At 36.1% G+C, this 20694-nt stretch overlaps 1 protein-coding gene across 2 annotated transcripts in view; it reads left to right on the plus strand.

Moving 5' to 3' along the window:
* The window catches only part of SYNE1 (spectrin repeat containing nuclear envelope protein 1), a 528817-nt gene that overhangs the window by 111941 nt on the left and 396182 nt on the right, over positions 1-20694 (plus strand). The window contains exons 3-7 of one of the 2 annotated variants that reach the window (XM_025384520.1): positions 862-957; positions 9637-9720; positions 17973-17993; positions 18461-18553; positions 19184-19362. In XM_025384520.1, the coding sequence (XP_025240305.1) occupies positions 862-957; positions 9637-9720; positions 17973-17993; positions 18461-18553; positions 19184-19362 (473 nt within the window). The remainder of the gene's footprint in view (positions 1-861; positions 958-9636; positions 9721-17972; positions 17994-18460; positions 18554-19183; positions 19363-20694) is intronic. The other variant, XM_025384518.1, reaches the window with a different exon arrangement.

Consider the following 20694-nt stretch of genomic DNA (forward strand, 5'->3'; position numbering starts at 1 on the left):
ATCTGTGAACACCTCCCCTCTATAGACCATCAACATTGCCACAATGGCTTCTTTACTTTCTCCTGAGCCAAGATAGACCCTAATTCAATGTTTGATGAATTCCAGTATATTAAGTATTTTAATAACCTTCATAAAAAAAAAAAGATGCTCCGTGAATTAGATGTGGGCTTTGGCTTATTTTTCCAGCAGCAGTGATGGATTTGTACTGATCTGTCTGTACTCTTGTGCTTATGATATTTTGGGTTCAATGACACACTGAAAGAAGTTTTGCTAGATTCATCAGGCTGTAAAACACAACGTAACAACTAACTAACCCACGGGAAGATTGAACCTGCAACCTTAGCTATGCCAACAGTGCTCCTCCAGCAGATCACTGAGCTAATGAGGTTGCTATGGTGAGAATGTCCTATAGAAGGGCTGCACCTTGTTAAGCCCCAGTAGTGTGGCTTGCACAGAGTGAGGCTGAAGTTGGTCCATGCAGCTGTTGCTCTGCTTTTATGTCCCACTATAATCTCTCTCCTATCTTTTAGGTTGATAGTACCCTTTTTTCCTTGCCTTATCCCACAACATCCTGCCCTTCAAAAATCACTTTCTAGAAAGAAGCTGGTACATACATTAAGGCTCAAGCATTAAATCTTCTGAGATTTTTGAATATTGAGTTTTATCTCCACTGGATTGTTTTATTCTCACAGTCATCAAAAGGCAATTGGCAACTCAATCCAAAATAAACAATTAAAGTATATAGAAGCCTCTCCTACAAATTGCACCACCATAAGTAACAAAGGTGAGACAGAGAGAGAGAAAGAGAGAAACAGAGAGGGAAGAGATATTTTCTGCACTTATTCCTCTTTGCTTTTACAGCGGAAACCTCCAATGGTGGTGGATGATCTTTTTGAAGACATGAAAGATGGTGTTAAACTGCTTGCCCTTCTGGAGGTCCTGTCTGGGCAGAAGCTGGTAAGAATTTTTTTATGTTATCATACTTGTCAAATTGTTTCCATTTGGAATTTGGGAACTGTGGAGTTGAGAGTGCTAAGATGTGCTGCCTATCTAAAAGAAAGTTATTTGTTGTGGTGGGTAGTATACTGGAAACACTGGTCTGCTTGCACTTCTACTTTTAGGTGCAAGGAATATATTTCCCTTCTTGTTCTTGCAAATCCCTAGTGCATTTAAAACGTTATGTTTATAATAACAACCAGACAATTAAGAGTAAAGAACTTCATCAGTAACTTAACATGATTAACCATTGTATCTATATGGTATAGAAGAAGCTAGTTGCAAATTACCAAATCCCTCACTTTAAGTGTTTGTCTTCCATTTAGAAAGAAATGTTGGTCCATATCTGTGTATTTATATAGTTGTTTGTTGAAAATTAAGCTGGAAACCAGTGCGGTATTTTTCATATTCTTGTTGACATCATCCATCATCCATCATTTGTAGCAAGAACAACCTGTTCAGAGTTGTTTTTATGTGCTGTGGAACCAGCAGAGTGAAAAACAACATTAACAGTGTGCTAGAAAGTGTATTTTCTACATTGTCAAATAATAAAATATTTTTTCTTGCTTATCTCTTTTTCATTTCAGAGTAGTAGAGCAGTAAGTAGTTCATAAACATAAATTATTTATAAATAATGTTTACCATAATTTGGAAAAAGGAATTCAGGAAAAAATCTTCAAGACATTAGATAACACACTAGACACAGAGTCCAAAATTGAAAGTCCCTTTTTTTCTTTATCACTTGTATCTTGGCAATAACGGCACAGTCATTATTACTTGGATAACTAAGTTTTTAAAAGAGGATTTTTACCTCTTTAAAATTAATTTCCATTCATTTTGTACAGGGATCCCTCAAATAGCTTTTGTAAGAATTGTTTGTTGAAAAACAAACTGGTAATAATTTTGCATCAGTCATTTATGTAATTGGATTCCCAGGTAGCAGATGCTTCTGGCACCCCATGTCTCATCTCAGCTACATCAGTGGTAGACATTCCCATATACTCTGACAGCTTCTTTCTTCAAGCACTGGTAGTTATCTGTCTGGCTTTCTGCCTCAGGGCTTTTATTAAAGGCAGAAGTTGCACAGAGCAGCTTTGAAGTTTTGGGGAGTTAGTGGTACCAAGGGACCCTCAACCAATGGATATGGGAATCTATGAATAAATGCTCCACCCTAAAATTCTTAGGGTAATTCTGAGACAGGTGATTCTGAGGCATGTTTTACACATGTCTTATAGAGTTCCTGTAGGGTCACCAGTGGGATTGAGTTCCAGTTGCCAATAACAGTAACCCTCAGTAGCACATCCTTTGTTAGCTTTTGCTCCTTCCCCATCTCTCTCTCCACACATCCTTATTCTTGCTACCTGGGATCACCTCCCTAGTAAGCTACATGCACCCAAGAGCTTGTCTCAAGCTCTGCTTTGGAAGAAATCAAGCTAGACATAGATGAACAGGCAATTTGGAATGTGTATAGGCATATGCATGAGCTAAAGATACTAGATAAGCATTAGGATGTGGGAGTTGTTAGACTGAAATACATACTCTCTTGATTACCTGATACAACTGGCCATTTAGATATATCCTCCTGAATTAAGCTATTTTCTTGATGGGTAAAGGAATCTTTATATGAATATTCATGTGGATATTCAAGAAGTTTATGTGTCATTCTAAGTGTCATTACAATCTGCCGTTATACTTGACAGTAGAATACAGTATACAGAAATCTTGATGGGCATTTAACTGCCAGGCTAAATTATTCTAGAAAAAAAGCATATATTTTTGACATGACAATCCTACTACTGTTTTAAGTACCCTGCTCATTCAGATATAGTTAGAATTATGGGATCTTAAAGCTAGCAGGAATTTCAGAAAAAAATCTTAGCATTCTAACAGGTAGGGAAACTGGTGCATAGAACGGCAGTTTCTGATTTAACCTTTATTATTTATTTATATTGAATTCTTCAAGAGTCTGAATTACATAAAATAAAATCATTCTGAAATTATAAATATGCTGTGGCAAATGTTATTTAATTTTTTTACATGTATATATTATTGTTCAGGACCACACTAAGATGAAGAGCATCATTTAAAGGTCTGAGCATCCTAGGCATTCTTTTAGAGCTTTTCAAAGGGACAATATGGGCAAGAGTGTTTCCCTTAGGAGTGTTAATATTGTTCAGGAATGTAATTGTGCAATAGAACCTTACTGAGAACCCTATACTTAATGTCACAGTTCACATAGGTCAGGATTCTGGATCTGATTATGATCATCTGAGAAATGTGACCAAATGGCTTCACATCCTTTATATTGTGCCAGCATCTTAGGGTAAGAGTGGAATTTCAATATCCTAATACCCTTTAGTAGCCTATTGTGACTCCCTTGTCTATGATTTTATTTAAGGTATTAGGGAGTTATAAAAAATTACAATTCTTATCCTTGGATTTTTCTATATCCCTTGAATATTATTTGTGAAACATTTGTTCTTTGAATGGATAAGTAATTACTTAGCTGCAATTGCACATAAACATAGGAAAACTAAATTTAACACTGCACTTAAGAGTTGTTTTTAAGAACATGAGGAATTACTATTGAAACATTAGAAACAATAGAAGCAATATGAATAGAGATTAAGGGCTGCAGAGAAACTTCTTTTTTATCTATATTGTTAACCTTCCAAATAGTATTTTTGCAAAAGACTCCTGAACACTTTTCCTTTCAAGAGAAGGGTAATAATCCATTTAGAAATGAATGATGGATGCTCAGAAAATCTTGAGTGTCAGATTTCCCTGCATGTCCACCAGGTGACTCTGTTAGTCATTGATCATATATTTAGAGTAGAACTCAATTCTCCAATGGTATTTGTCATTGTCTAATAATCATTCAACTAACATTCCTAGAGTCCCTATTATGGATAAGGCACTATCTTGTGCCCTCTAAGAAAAACACAGATGAATGAGATATAGTCAGTGCTCTCAAAGAGATTATAGCCTAATAGGGATAATAATAATAATAATTATAGGTTAAGTTGTGTGAAAATAGATGCACATATGTGGTGGAACAATACAATAAATGTTTGTGTCTTTCTCACTTAGCAGGATACATCTGAAGAAGAAAAACAGGAAGAAAGTATTTGTCCTGCTAGATATCAGATCTTACAATGAAGCTATATCACTTTAGACAGTGTGGTCTTTTTACAGAGATGAGCATACTGACAAATACCATAGAGTCCAGAAACAAGCCAAGGCATGATGGAACTTTAGTATATGTCAAAGGTGGATATCAGATATGGGTGTGCAGAGTGGGGAACTGTTCAATAATTGGAACAGCTCAAAAGAAACCTTACAAGCCAGAAGGGATTGGGGTCCTATCTTTAGCCTCCTGAAACAGAATAATTGTCAACCCAGAATTTTGTATCCAGCAAAACTAAATTTCATAAATGAAGGAGAAATAGTCTTTTCAGACAAAGAAATTCCGAGAGAATTTGTTACTACCAGACCAGTCATACAAGAAATGCTAAAAGGAATTCTAAACCTTGAAACAGAAGGTAGATATGATCCTCTTGAAAGCATAAAACTCACAAGGTCTATAAAACAATAACATAACTAATAAAGTAGGTTACAATCAACATGATGACTGGAACACAACCTCTCATCTCAAACTATTCCAAAAGATTAAGAAAGAGGGAGGGAATCCACCCTAAGTCATTCTAAGAAGCCAGTGGCAACCTGATACAAAAACTAGGAAATGACATAACAAAAAAAAAATAAACTACAGGTCAATATCCCTGATGAACATAAATGCAAAGACCCTCAACAAAATACCAGCAAACTGAATCTAACAGCTTATCAAAAGATAATACACCATAATCAAGTGGGTTTCATTGCAGGGATGCAGGGATGGTTTAGCATATGCAAGTCAATAAATGTGATACATCACACAAACAGAATTAAAAACAAAAGCTGTATGGGCATCTCAATAAATGCAGAAAAAGCATTTGATAAAATCTAGCATCTCTTAATGATAAAAAGTCCAACACACTAGTCATAAAAGGGACATACCTCAAAATAATAAAAGCCATATATGACAGATCCACAGCTAACATCATAGTGAATGGGGAAAGGTTGAAAACATTCCCCTTGAGAACTGGAACAAGACAAGAACGCTCACTTTTACCACTTCTTTTAAATATATTACTGGAAGTCCTAGCCAGAACAATCAGGCAAGAAAATGAAATAAGGGGTATCCAAATTGGAAAAGAGTAAGTCAAACTATCATTTTTTGCTGATGAAATGATTGGATACCCAGAAAACCCTAAAGACTCCTCTAAAATTCTTAGATTTGGAAAACAAAGTCAATAAAGTCTCAGGTTACAAAAATCAGTGTACACAAGTGAGTAGCACTGCTATACACCAACAGCAACCAAGCCGAGAATAAAATCGGTAATTCGATTCCTTTTACAATAACTGCAAAAAAAAAAATCTAGGACTATATTTAATCAAGGAGATGAACGATCTCTACAAAGAGAACTACAAAACACTGCTGAAACAAATCACAGATGACACAAACAAATGGAAACACATACTCAGGGATTGGAAGAATCAATATTGTGAAAATGACAATACTGCCCCAAGAAATCTACAGATTCAATGCAATTACTGTCAAAATACCAACATCATTTTTCACAGAACTAGAAAAAAAAAACAATTCTAAAATTCACCTGGAACCAAAAAAGACCCCAAAGAGCTAAAACAATCCTAAGCACAAAGAACAATCTGAGGCATCACATTATCTGACTTCAAATTATACTACAAGGCTATAGTTACCAACATAGCATGATATGCTGTTATAAAAGTTGATACATAGACCAATGGAACAGAATAGAGAACTAAGAAATAAAGTCAAATACTTAGGATCAAATGATCTTTGACAAAGCATACAAAAACATCAACTGGAGAAAAGACATCCTGTTTAATAAATGGTGCTGGGAAAACTGGATAGTCACATGTAGAAGAATGAAGATGGACCTCTATCACTCACCTTATACAAAAATCAACTCAGGATGGCTCAAATACTTAAATCTAAGACCTGAAACCCCATACAAATTCTAGAAAAAAAAACTAGAAAAAAGTCTCTGGACATTGGCCTAGGAAAATAATTTTTTACTAAGACCCTAAGAGCAAATGTACAAAAATAAAAATAGATAAATGGGCCTAATTAAACTAAAAAGTTTCTGCACAGCAAAAGAAATTATCGTCAGAGTAAACAGACAACCCACAGAATGGGAGAAAATATTTACGAACTATGCATCTGACAAAGGACTAGTGTTTAGAATCTACAAGGAACTAAAACAAATCAGCAAGAAAAAAGACAATACCATCAAAAATTGGGCAAATCACATGAATAGATATTTCTCAAAACAATATACAAATGAGTAATACACATGAAAAAATGCACAACATTACTAATCATCAAGGAAATGCAAATTAAAACCACAATGAGATATCACCTTACCCCTCCAAGAATCGCCATTATTAAAAAGTCAAAAAACAATAGATACTGGCATGGAAGTGGTGTAAAGGGAACGCTTATAAACTGCTGGTGAGAATGTAAATTAAAACAACCTCTATGGAAAAGTGGTATGGTTTCTTGCCGGGCGCGATGGCTCATGCCTGTAATCCCAGCACTTTGGGAGGCCGAGACGGGCGGATCACAAGGTCAGGAGATCGAGACCATCTTGGCTAACATGGTGAAACCCCATCTTTACTAAAAATACAAAAAATTAGCCGGGCGTGGTGGTGGGCGCCTGTAGTCCCAGCTACTGGGGAGGCTGAGGCAGGAGAATGGCGTAAGCCCGGAGGCGGAGCTTGCAGTGAGCCGAGATCGCGCCACTGCACTCCAGCCTGGGCGACAGAGCGAGACTCTGTCTCAGAAGAAAAAAAAAAAAAAAAGATATGGTTTCTTAAAGAACTAAAAGTAGATCTACCATTTGATACAGCAGTCCCACTACTGAGTGTCTACCCAAAGGAAAAGAAGTCATTATTTCAAAGACATCTGCACACGGATGTTTATAGCAGCACAATTCACAATTGCAAAGATATGGACCCTACCTAAGTGGCCACTGACCAATTAGTGGATAAAGAAAATGTAATATACATACAACCATGGAATACTACTCAGTCGTAAAAAAAGAATGAAATAATGTCTTTTGCAGCAATTTGGATGGAGCTGGAGGCCATTATTCTAAGCGAAGTAATTCAGGAATGAAAACTAAATACTGTATGTTCTCACTTATAAGTGGGAGCTAAGCTGTGTGTACAATGAAGGCATATAGAATGGTATGATGGACTTTGGAGACTCAGAAGGATGAGGGTAAGAGACAGGTGAAGGATCAAAAACTAAATATTGGGTGACAGGTGCACTAAAATCTCAGACTTCACCACTATATTATTCCTTCATGTAACCAAAAACCAATTGTACCCTAAAAGTTATTGAAATAAAAAAAAATGGAACAGGAAATGAAGTTCATTCTAGCAGAAAAATGTAAAATTGAATTCTTATTTGATGGCCTATACAAAAATTAAATCTACATGAATTAAGGACCTACTGACAGTAACACTTTCAACTCTTAGTAGAAAACATAGGTGAATATCTTTTAGACACAGGGATAGGAAAACAATTATTCAATAAGACACAAAAAATATTGACAAAAGATTGCTATATTTAATATATTAAAATTAAGAATATCTTAAAAATTAAAAACCTTTTTAAAAAGTGGCAGGAGTTACAAACTTGTTGAAGATATTCACAATTCATGTTGTAAAAGGATTAAATCAAGAATATATAAAATACATCTTCAAAACAGTATGGGTGCAAACAGCCCAAAGGAAAACCTGGACAACAGATGTGAAAAGGCATTTTACAGAAGAAATACACATTACCAATGAATGAGAAGAGAAGTCCATATTGCTGTTGATCAGGGAAATGTGAATGCAAACTGCAATGGAAAAGAGTACATATACATTTTACATACATTCAACTGAAAAAAGTATGTTTAAGGTATCTGTCAAAATCAAACGGTGGGGAGGATACAGATTAACAGGATTATTTTTGCAGTGCTGATAAGAGTAAAAAGTAGTGCAACCATTTTAGGATAGTTTGGATATAAATTCAAGTCATATTCCCTTTGACTCAGCAATTCTACTCTTAGGTACGTGTCCAAGAGAAACTGTGCTTGTACAAAAGGTGAGAAGTACAAGAATAATCTATCAACATACCAAAATATCAATAACCTGGAAATAGCACATTCATATCAGAAGGAGGGTATAGAAATAGCACATTATATAGCTTTTGAAATGGATGAAATACAGTGAAATGCAATGATATGATGAATCTTAGCAATATAATGTTATGTGGAAAAGTAGGTCTGAAAAGATTAATACAGTTATGCTCTTCATATAAAATTAAAAAGTAAGCATTCTTTTTAAGAAAGCATGTGAAAGAAATGATCTCTATAAAAAGGCAAACACTGGACTGGAGTTAGTGTGACGGGTGCCCTCGGTGTGGTCACGTAGGAGGATGGGATTAATGGTGGTCATATTTCGGGATATGGCTTTCATACTTCGTTGTGGGTCCTTAGTTGTTTTAGGTTGCACATTCTGGATGTGTTTACATTTTTTAAAATAACTAATAAACTAAAGAAGTGCGTTGTGCACAGAACAATGATGAGACTGTATCATGTCTAACAGAGGTCTCAGTAAAGAATAAGTAAAAATTTAAAAATATCTTCTATTTATATATTTGCTTTAGAAATATATCTTGTATTTATATATTTGTTTTAAAATCATATCATAAAAATTACTACCTGGCACACTATTACTTGGATTGAAAAGATACTTGGTTTTCAATTTTAATAGGAGATCATTTAGAGCTCTAGGGTTTTCTCATTTGGGGAAGAGAGCAATTTACCAGCTATGCAACCTTACAGCATACTTCCTGTAAATGTAAACGAGGCTTACAATATCTACTTCATTGAAATTTTTAGTTTTCAAATTAACAGTGTGGTGCAGAGAAAGTACACAATAAATTTTGGTAACTTAAACATAATTTTGAGTATCCATGTACCAGAACACACTATTTCATTCTCAGAATCCTATTTCTTAACTTTGGTTTTTGTGCCCCCATGTATTTTGGTCATTCAAATCAAGAAATGTCACTATTAATGTTAGTCTCTTTGCATGTTTGGATGACTGAAAAAATGGTGAGTGACTAAGAATATTTTTCATATACATGCTTTGCTAACTTATAGGAGTGATAGTCTCAGTAGATAACATAGGAGTTTTGTGATAGTAGATAATGTAGGAGTTCTGTGCATTTCTGCTCTTAGACATACAGAAAACTAAAAGGCAAATGCATTAACAGATAATCTGAGAATGAATGCTCTTATTGAGTGAATTAGTATATCTTCAGAGTGCCATGGGGAACACCCCTTTATGTATTTGCTAATCTTTATAGAAAGTGAACAATCTTGGTTGCTTTTGAATATTCTTCAAGTATATTTTTAATCCATTTAAATAGATCTTATAACTAACATTTTAATATGCAGATTTTGTCTTATTCCTTTCCCCCCCCCCCTCTCTTTACAGCCTTGTGAACAAGGACGCCGGATGAAGCGAATCCATGCTGTGGCTAACATTGGCACGGCACTCAAGTTCCTCGAAGGAAGAAAGGTAAGAGAGAAACAAAAACAAAACACGAAGGAAGAAGGTATGGGCATACTTATGTTTTCAGTATTGACTGTAGATCAAAACACTGCGTGTAGTCTATACAGCATAGACAAATAATGTCACTGTATTGTAAAATACTCCTAGATTTATGGAGAAGTTGCAAAAAAAGAAATTTTATTTCTACAGTTCATTTCAGCATCTAGTGTTAAGAGCTTACATAACCATAGTATAATTATCAAAGTAAGGACATTAAAATTGGGATGATACTATTAACTAAAACATAAACATTAGTCCAAGTTCATCAGTGTTCCCCCTATTGTCTGTGTCTGTTCCAGGATCCACTCTAGAATTACATCTTGTGTTTAGTTATGTCTTCTATTTTATGACAGGTCTTCTTTCTTTCCTTGTCTTTCATGACCTTGACACTTTTGATAACTGCTAGTCAGTTATTTTGCATAATGTCTCTCAATTTCAGTTTGCATGATATTTTCTCATGATTAGGTTGAGTTTATACATTTCTGGAAAAAATCCCAAGAAAGTTATGTCATGTTCTTCCCAGTGCACCATGTCAGTAAATATAGGGTGCTGATATGTCTTATGACTGGTTACATTAACTTTGAATACTTGGCAATGTGGTGTCTGCCATGATTTCCTATGGTAGAGTCGCTGTTTTTCCCTTTATAGTTGGGAAATAACTTGGGGGAGGTAATTGAGACTATGCCAAGTTTCTGCTTTTCCTCAAACTTTTGCTCACTGATTTTAGTATCCATTGCCTTCAGTAATTATTTCTGTGCTGTTTGCCTAATGGTGATTTTCTATTTTCCTCATTCCTTCTGTATTTATTAATTGGAATTGTTCTGTATGAAAAAGATGTCCTCCCCCACAATTTACTTATTTATTCAGTTATTTATTCCAGTAGGGACACATGTATATTTATTTTGTTAGGTAGTTAAAATCCATCATTATAATCATTGTTATTATTTTGTCACTCAAATTTTTCTAGCTTTGACCACTAAGAGCTCCTTCAGGCTGGCACCTGTACCTTTTTGATATGGGCTTATAATTTTTCAAGCATTTTTTTATTTGCTAGAACTACAAATATTCCAGGTTTTTCTTATATTTTCCCTGCCCCAGTCCTGGAATCAACCACTTCTTTAAAGAGGCTTTGTTCCTTTTAGTGATGAGTATGTCACTAACCCATGCCCCTGTGAGAAACAGATTTACAAACTAGAGAACAGGATTTGTATATAGTTTTTTTTGTGTGTGTGTCTTTAGCATTACAGTATCCAGTCAAAAAACTATTTTTGAAATGTTGTTACATTAGTTCTATTATTCCCCATCCCTTTCAGTGGGAGTATGTCATCATTTGTTACAGAGATAGGTTTGTTTGTTGTTGTTTGTGTTCTATTTTGTGCCTCACCGCCATCCTGGTTAATTTTATTTGTTTTGAAGAGTGGGACATTATTATGGTTCTAAAATAATAAACGCTATATTTAAAGAAGTCAAACCCCTTCCTCATCCCTACTATTCCATTCTCATTCCCTGCCTCTAGCTGCATTTCCCACCTTTAGGTAACCAGTCTCTCTAGTTTCTGACATATATTTTGCGTTTTTTCCCCCACAAATAAGATGTGTTTTCATATATTCCCTTCTTTCTTACATGAAGGATAGCATACCATAGATGCATTTTGCTTTTTTCACTTATCAGTATATCCTGGAAACCACCCCACATCAGTTCATAGTGATTTCTCTGCTATTTTTACAGTTACACAGTGTCCCGTTGCCTAGATATGCCATTGTTTATTCAACCACTCTCTTATGAATGGGAATTGGGTTGTTTCTAGCATTTTTCAAACACAAACAATGGTGCAGTTAATAACTATGTGCATAAGTGCTTCCATATAACTGGAGGTGTATCTTCTAGATGCGTGCTTGGTAAGTCAAAAGGTAAATGCACATGTAATTTTGATAGATATTACCGTATTTCCCTCCAACAGGGTTACACCAATCCTCTTACATTTAGCCTTTTCTAATTTGTGGGAATTTAGGAAGTCTGTGCTTGGTAATACCAAAACTAGTTTTATAAATGGAGATCCAGATTACTTCTGGAAAATAGACCCATTCAGTTATTTCCTTCTCAGTTTATATGCACTGAATTAATTCAATTACTTTACAAATGTCTAATTGATGACTTTCTATAAGACAGGAACTCTAGAAAATACAAATTTACAGAAAACTTAGTTTCTAGCCCTTAAATAATTTACATTATTGATAAGTTGGTAATGCAATGAATCAGTATACATTTCAGTCAGTTGTGCAAACTTCATGCCCAAGAGAGATTCCAGGCATTAGGATAGTGTGAAAAACAATTTTAGCTTCTTACGCAATATCAGGCAGTGTTTCCATATCACACTAATCTCATTCTTATTGAAGGTTTTCTCTTCTTTCTGCTCACCTTTCATTAATTTTCATCGAAAGCTGAATGAAGCCTTGTTAAACAGGATATTTAGAGTTTTTCAGGACCAGGTGCAATGGCTCACACCTCTAATCCCAGCACTTGGGGAGGGAAGAGCATGCGAATGGCTTGAGCCCTGGAGTTTGAGACCAGCCTGGGCAACATGGTGAGACCTTGTCTCTAAACAAACAAACAAACAAATTAGCCAGAGGTGGTGGCATGTGCCTATGGTCCCAGCTACTTGAGAGGCTGAGGTGGGAGGATCTCTTGAGCCTGGGAGGTCGAGGCTACAGTGAGCTGTGATTGCACTTCAGCCTGAGCGACAGAGTGAGACTCTTTCTCTTAAAAAAATAAAAATGAAAAATAAAGTTAGAGTTTTTCAGATCATTCATTCTCCCATTTCAGCTGTATGACAGTAGTGTCCGATTTCATTCTGAGTTATATTGATCGGCAGGAATACAAAAACAAAATTCCTCTTATTAACTTGGAAGCCTTGGAGAAAACTTTAACAACTTAACCTACGAAAGGCATTGTTTGTAAAGAAGACTTGTTTTCACAATGTCCATTTTCATAGAACAACCCAAAGTAATAAAGAATAAAGTTTAAATATATTTGCTAAGCACCAAAAGTAATGTCTTGAGAATCAGAACAAAATGAAAGAATTTCTGTTTTTTCCCCACAAGTCTCTTAATCTTTTAAAAATCACCCCCTCCCCATATCTCCCTGAAACATTCTTTTTGGCCACACTCTCTTGCACTTCTATATCCCACGGCCTCACAAAATGTTTGGCTGTGGGAAGTAATGAGTTTTTTTAGAAGGTTCTCTAGTGCACTCCCACTTATTATCTTAGCATACGTCTTTACAAGTTAAGACTTATGTCTCAATTGTATTTTTAGAAATTTGTCCTTTGATCTTTGTACTGACTTTGTCTTCCATTTGGAATTCGTTTCTTTTTGTAACAGGACATTTATTTAGTCCTTTTATTCTTATTTAGCTTGACTTAGGGAATAATGAAGGTATTCCTCATTTTACTGGGGAAACCCTAACAGTGTCCTTAGCTTTTCTCTTATTTGCAGGGCTATTGAAAAAACATATGTAAGAATCTGATAAGAAATGTGTAAATGTGACTCTGGTGAATAGATCCATCACCACTTTCCACAAGTTTCCTTCTCCAGCGAGGTGTCAGGTAGATCATTCAGAACAGTAATACAGGGAGCCAACCACTGCCCATCAGAGTGCAGATAGGGGCCATAAATTCAGGTTCCTGTGAGGTCCAGAAAGGTGATGTAGAGGAATGAGGTGAGTACCAGGCTAAGTGTGGTAACAGGAGAACTGAGTGGTCCTGTGTCCTGTCTTGAAGAGGGGAGCAAATAGTTCCAACTAAAGTAACCTCAGTGAACTGCAAGAACTGCGATCCCAGGTTTTCTAATTTACCAAGAAAAGCCAGTCATCTAGACTTTTATTAAAATGTAATTAATGATTAAAATTCCTTTAAGTTATGTATTAAATAAGACAGGCAGTTGACTACTTGCATTATTGTTGAGAATGAGGAACCTGATACCTCATTGTAGAAAGCAACTAGTGGAAAGCAGTAATGGATTTATTCATTAAGTTTTCAAATTTGTCAAGAAAAGCTAGTAATATGGATTTTTCCTGAGAGTTTTTGAAATTAATTTCCAAATAATTCAAATTTTTTTCTTCCTTATTTTTGTTGTCGTTGTTGTTGTTGTTTTTTGGGGACAGAGTCTTGCTTTGTTGCCCAGGCTGAAGTGCAGAGGCACGAACTTGGCTTACTGCAACCTCCATCTCCCAGGTTCAAGCGATTCTCCTGCCTCAGCCTCCTGAGTAGCTGGGACTACAGGCATGCACCACCAAGCCTAGCTAATTTTTGTATTTTTAGTAGTGATGGGGTTTTGTCATGTTGGCCAGGCTGGTCTTGAACTCCTGACCTCAAGCTATCAGCCTACCTTGGCTTCCCAAAATGCTGGGATTACAGGCGTGAGTCACCGTGCCTGGTCTCAAATATTTTTTTAAACATCTGTGAGCTGTGTATCAGCTGACTTTGGCTGCCATAACAGAATATCACAGACTGGGTGGTGGCTTAAACTACAGAAATTAATTTTTTCAGAGTTTTCGGGGTAAGAAGTCCAGGATCAAGGTGCCCCAGGACTGTTTTCTGGGGAAGCGTCTCTTACTGGCTTGTGACAGTTCCTTTCTCTTTGCATCCTTGTGTGACATTTTCTCTGTGTGAGTGTGGAGAGAAAGATCAATCTTTGGCGTCTCTTCATCTTTTTTTTGTATTCATTGTTTTTTCAAAAAAATTACAATAGCAAAGACTTGGAATCAACCCAAATGTCCATCAGTGACAGACTGGATTAAGAAAATGTGGCACATATACACCATGGAATACTATGTAGCCATAAAAAGGATGAGTTTGTGTCCTTTGTAGGGACATGGATGCAGCTGGAAACCATCATTCTTAGCAAACTATCACAAGAACAGAAAACCAAACACCGCATGTTCTCACTCATAGGTGGGAACTGAACAATGAGATCACTTGGACTCGGGAAGGGGAACATCACACACCGGGGCCTATCGTGGGGAGGGGGGAGCGGGGAGGGATTGCATTGGGAGTTATACCTGATGTAAATGACGAGTTGATGGGTGCTGACGAGTTGATGGGTGCAGCACAGCAACATGGCACAAGTATACATATGTAACAAACCTGCACGTTATGCACATGTACCCTAGAACTTAAAGTATAATAATAAGAAATAATTTAAAAAAATTTTTTTTTATTATTCTTTAAGTTCTGGGATACTTGTGCAGAACATGCAGGTTTGTTACATAGGTATACACATGCCATGGTGGTTTGCTGCACCCATCAACCCATCATCTACATTAGGTATCTCCTAATGCTAGCTCCCCTAGTCTCCCACCCCCTGACAGGCACTGGTGTGTGATGTTTCCCTCCCTGTGTCATTGTTCAACTCCCACTTATGAGTGAGAACATGCAGTGTTTGGTTTTCTGTTCTTTGTGTTAGTTTGCTGAGAATGATGGTTTCCAGCTTCATCCATGTCCCTGCAAAGAACATGAACTCATCCTTTTTTATGGCTGCATAGTATTCCATGGTGTATATGTGCCACATTTTCTTTATCCAGTATGTCATTAATGGGCATTTGGGTTGTTTCTAAGTCTTTGCTATTGTGAATAGTGCTGCAATAAACATATATGTGCACATGCCCTTATAGTAGAATGATTTATAATCCTTTGGGTATATACCCAGTAATAGGATTGCTGGGTCAAATGGTATTTCTGGTTCTAGATCCTTGAGGGATCGCCACACTGTCTACCACAATGGTTGAACTAATTTACACTCCCACTAAGAGTGTAAAAGTGTTCCTAATTCTCTACATCCTCTCCAGCATCTGTTGTTTCCTGACTTTTTAATGATTGCCATTCATTGTGGTTTTGATTTACATTTCTCTAAAGACTAGTGATGATGAGCTTTTTTTCATTTGTTTGTTGGCCACATAGATGTCTTCTTTTGAGAAGTGTCTGTTCATATCCTTTGCCCACTTTTTGATGGGGTTGTTTGTTTTTTTTCTTGTAAATTTGTTTAAGTTCCTTGTAGATTCTGGGTATTAGCCCTCTGTCATATGGATAGATTGCAAAAATTTTCTTTCATTCTGTAGGTTGCATGTTCACTCTGATGATAGTTTCTCTTCATCTTTTTTAAGAACACTAATCTCATTGGGCCTGGCATGGTGGCTAACTCCTCTAATACCAGCACTTTGGGAGGCCAAGGTGGCTAGATTGCTTGATGTCAGGAATCTGAGACCAGCCTGGCCAAAACCCCATCTCTACTAAAGATACAAAAATTAACCGGGCGTGGTGGCGCATGCCTGTAATCCCATCTGAGACAGGAGAATAGCTTGAACCTGGGAGGTGGAGGTTGCAGCGAGCCAAGTTCATGCCACTGCACTCCCTCCTAGGTAAGAGTGAGACTCGTCTCAAAAAATTAAAAACAAAAAATCTTATTGGATTAGGGCCCCATGCTTATGAACTCATTTAATTTCAGTTATCTCTTTAAAGACCCATTCTCCAAATACAGTCACATTGGGAGTTACATTTCAAAATATGGATTTTGGAGGGACACAAATAATAATTCATTCAATTCAAGCCTCTGTCTTGTAACTCAGACTTCTCCAGATTACATGGGCCAGGTACAATGGTCTAGTCTAGCATTCTGAAGTACTAATGTGCATCAGAATCACCTGAAGGTTTTAACACACTTTCCAGAGCCTCACTTCCTTAGTTTCTGGTTTAATGGGTCCAAGATGAAGTCTCAGACTATACATCCCTAACAAGTTTCCAGGGCATGTGCTTGCTGTGGCTCTGGGAATCACACTTTGAGAACCTCTGGCTCAACATCCTTCTGCTCTGGTTTTATCTGTCAATATGGTCCCATCTTCTTTCTGGCTTCTGGAAATTCTTCAGTCTCTTTGGATGTGTCTCTATTGCCCATCCTACCCTCCTAGGCTATTAAGAATGTATTGTAAATTCAATAGGATTTTGCAAGAGATGGGAGGTTAAATAAACAGACAAACCAACCTGTGCTCCCTAAACTCATTGTGAAACACATTTTAGGGCAGATAATCATGAAAAACATTTTTTTTCACAAGTTAGGCAAAAGACCCTTAGGTTCTGTAATAGATTGAATATGTTAACAATGTACAATTCTAAGTACAGTTGGAACTGGGTTGAGGTAGGATATTTCAAATTATATTCAATAGCATTTAAAAAAAATGATACACAAAGAAAAGGAAGCAATTTTCCCCTATGAAATGCATTAATCTTATGGATATTAGCATATATTATAAATGTTTGGTGTATACATGCTAAAATGGATGTGGGAAAATTCTGGAGAAGTTGTAAAATGAAACTCTCACAACGATCCTAGAGATCATAGTATATTCTTTCACAAAAAGTTAAAAAAAAAACTGGTGTTCTTTATTTTCCACAAACATATATTAAATGTCTTACACTGCTTGATTCAAAAGAAGTAGATATACAAGTTTATAATCTATGCCGGTTCTCAATTTTTATTATCTGTCATTGAACCTGATGAATGAACTTCACCAGTGAGACAAAAATCCCATAGGCATACCTCGAATCATTTACAATTTTTGTGCCAGCTTTTACTCCACCCCTGTGATGTAAAACAAGTAAATTTAAACTTTCAGGAGTAAAGTATTTGTGAAATGATTTTGCATCTGACAAAAGTTTTTTAAATAAAAAATGTACAAACATCTGAGCTTTTTATTAATAACACACTTCATGAAATCTTGGCTGAGAATTATTGAGCTAGAGGTCTGAGGAGTACTTTATTATTATTGTTTCTGATTTGTGTTTAAGAATTACTAAAAGGATGTTTTTGATGGTAGGTTATAGAAATTGAATGAGATAGATTTAACCATATAAATGCATTTTTGGGGGACTTAGCAAATAACTTTGTAGTAGCTGGGAAAACATTAGCATGAATAATTGGGGACAATTTTACATGGATTGACGTCTCTCCTGAATGCTTTATATGTCATTGTCCAAAAGTAGGGAACTGAATGCTAATAGTCTCTATTTTGCTATTTCTTGCCTTTCCTTTGTTTTTCTTTAAAACGTATTACCACAGTCAGGTTCTAAACTGACTACCTACCTCTTTATTCCCTTTGAACAAATAACGCTGATTTTGAAAGATGATTTATGTATATCTATTATCTTCTCCCTTTGTTTTTCATGTCAGTCCATGCACAGAGGATCACCGGTTAGTACAAATTTTAGAATTCTTAACTCCTGATTTTTATAGGTAAAAGGGAGCATAAGTTTCATGCTATTTGGTAACGAACTTCAAAGTAAGTGCATCTTCTTAAACTTCTCATTGCGGTTTCTCTTAAGCTCCAGTCAACCTCTAAATATAAAGAATAACATTTTTTTTTTTTCTGTTTGGCATTTTTGCTGGTAATTCCCTGCATGTTATATTTTTTCAACCTTAAACAAAAGAAGTTTCTGAAATCCATTTTATAGTTTTTACTTTGTACACCTAACAAATCCCCCTGAAATTTTCACTGAAACCATGTGCTTGTTTCGATACCTCACTCTACTTACTCCCGTGTACCATTACATAGGCATGATCAGAGCGTATTGATGTCTACTAAAGGCCTAATTGCTACATAATTAAATGAGTTATAATATTCTAGTACATTACTAGTACAGTTTCTCTTTTTTAAACAGATTAAATTAGTCAACATTAACTCCACCGATATAGCTGACGGCCGACCCTCAATAGTTCTTGGATTGATGTGGACCATTATTCTATATTTCCAGGTATTGTGCTACAGTTCCTTTTTTAGTTGATGCAATGTCATGGAGGGAGATGGTGGTGGCCATTTTAATAATGCTCTCATTTGTCATATCTTTGGGGTTGATCCTTAACTTAGCAGAAATGTACCTTTCACACATACGTTGTTTCTTTGGTAGCAGAATTTCCTCTTCTCCCTTGCAAAGCTGTTGCACATGGAATCTCAAATCCCAAAGTACTCCGGCAGAGGTGCCCAATCTGAAAAGTTAGCACCTCACAATGAAGATGAAATATGTTGCAGAAGGAGCTTAGGAAACTTTTCTGTTTTCTTTGGAAGGGAGCAGTTCTAAACTCCTTTTACACATGAAGGAGAGAAATGAACTTGCCATTTTATCCAGAATAATTGTTCTAACCAGTAGGTTTTAGTTGATTAATTCATTCATGTATTCTATAAATATGTGTGTAAGATACAGCTGGGGTGGAATGGGAAGTGCTAAGAGGAGTAAAATATTAATCATGCCTTTTAAGAGCTTGCATTTTGTCAGGAATGTCAAGGGTGTTAACATAACTCATTTGTAGGTGGAAAAGTAAAACATCCGAGGAAATAATAACAAAGATAATGCTTCTATTTTTGCTGGCTGTTAACTCTCAAACAGATCGAAGAGTTGACCAGCAACCTGCCCCAGCTCCAGTCTTTGTCCAGCAGCGCATCCTCCGTGGACAGCATAGTTAGCTCTGAGACTCCCAGCCCACCAAGTAAACGGAAGGTGACCACCAAGATCCAAGGAAATGCTAAGAAGGCTTTATTAAAGTGGGTTCAGTACACGGCTGGCAAGTAAGTATCAAGAGTTTGTCTAAATTTGCAATCCAAAAATAATTTGAGTTATGAATGTATTACTAATTGCACCTTCTAATGATTGCAAACTGTGAAGAGACATTTGAATGAATGACTTTGCTTTAGTGCTTGTTTCACTCTTTCCTTGAATTGAGATATAAACACAAATCACCACTAAGACTCTAGGAAAATGCTCTTATAAAATTAATTTTTTCTTTATTCATGTTTTTGGGCCTAATTAATTAAACTGATTAATCCTAAATTTTGAGTAGCGTGAGGGCTAATTCTATTTAGGTCATTGTTTAGAGTTTCTGCTCCTATTAAATAATCTTTACATAAATAAATTCGAAGTTTAAACTTGGTTATCTCTTCATGAGACTAGTATGTTCTATTTAAGAAAAATGTGAACTAAGGTACACATTCCAAAAACATTATTTTTTTTTTATGTTCTGAAACTTTCTAGCAATTTTAGTTTTTAAATTTTTTCCCTTTGGTCTCATTTTTTATCCAGAGTGTAGATTTTTTTGTCAACTCTAGCTTTGTGAGCTGAGAATTTGCATCTAGTTTTCGGTTTTCCTCTAGGCATAATAAATTTACATATGTATACATTTATATGATAATAGTGGATAGAAAATGACTGCTCTCAGACAGGTACAGTGACTCATGCCTATAATCCCAGCACTTTGGGAGGCTGAGGCAGGCAGATCACTTGAGTTCAGGAGATCGAGACCAGCCTGGCCAATATGGTGAAACCCCCATCTCTAATAAAAGTACAGAAATTAGCTGGGCATGGTGGCGTGTGCCAGTAAACCCAGCTACTCAGGAGGCTGAGGCACCAGAATCGCTTGAACCTGGGAGGTGGAGGTTGTGGTGAGCTGAGATCAAGATTGCGCCTTTGCACTCCAGCCTGAGCGACAGAGCTAGACTCCATCTCAAAAAAAAAAAAAAAAAAAAAAAGGAAGAAAGAAAGAAAAGAAAAGAAAAAAAAATAGTGCTCTCAAAAAGTATTTTCTCATAGCAATTTCAATGGAATTTTCAGTTGACCATATAAGTATTTTGCCGTCTGATGTAGTCAGGGGTAAGTACTTTCATGTAGAGTATGCTTTTGTTTGATTTTCCTAAACATCATGTAAAATTACTCAGTTTTTATCTTGTTTTGCATGCTTAAATCTAATCTGAATTTGATTCTCTACTTCTGGAAAACAGTTGTAAACAAGTACTTATTATAAAATATTGAGGTGCTAAACATAGGGGGTTCTATTTTTAAGGTGTTTGAAGAGCAAAAATAAGAAAATAAAGAGAAACAGAAAGGATGTAATTAGTGTTACTAAT

The sequence above is a fragment of the Theropithecus gelada genome, chromosome 4, assembly GCF_003255815.1.
Source record: "Theropithecus gelada isolate Dixy chromosome 4, Tgel_1.0, whole genome shotgun sequence".
NCBI lineage: Eukaryota > Metazoa > Chordata > Mammalia > Primates > Cercopithecidae > Theropithecus > Theropithecus gelada.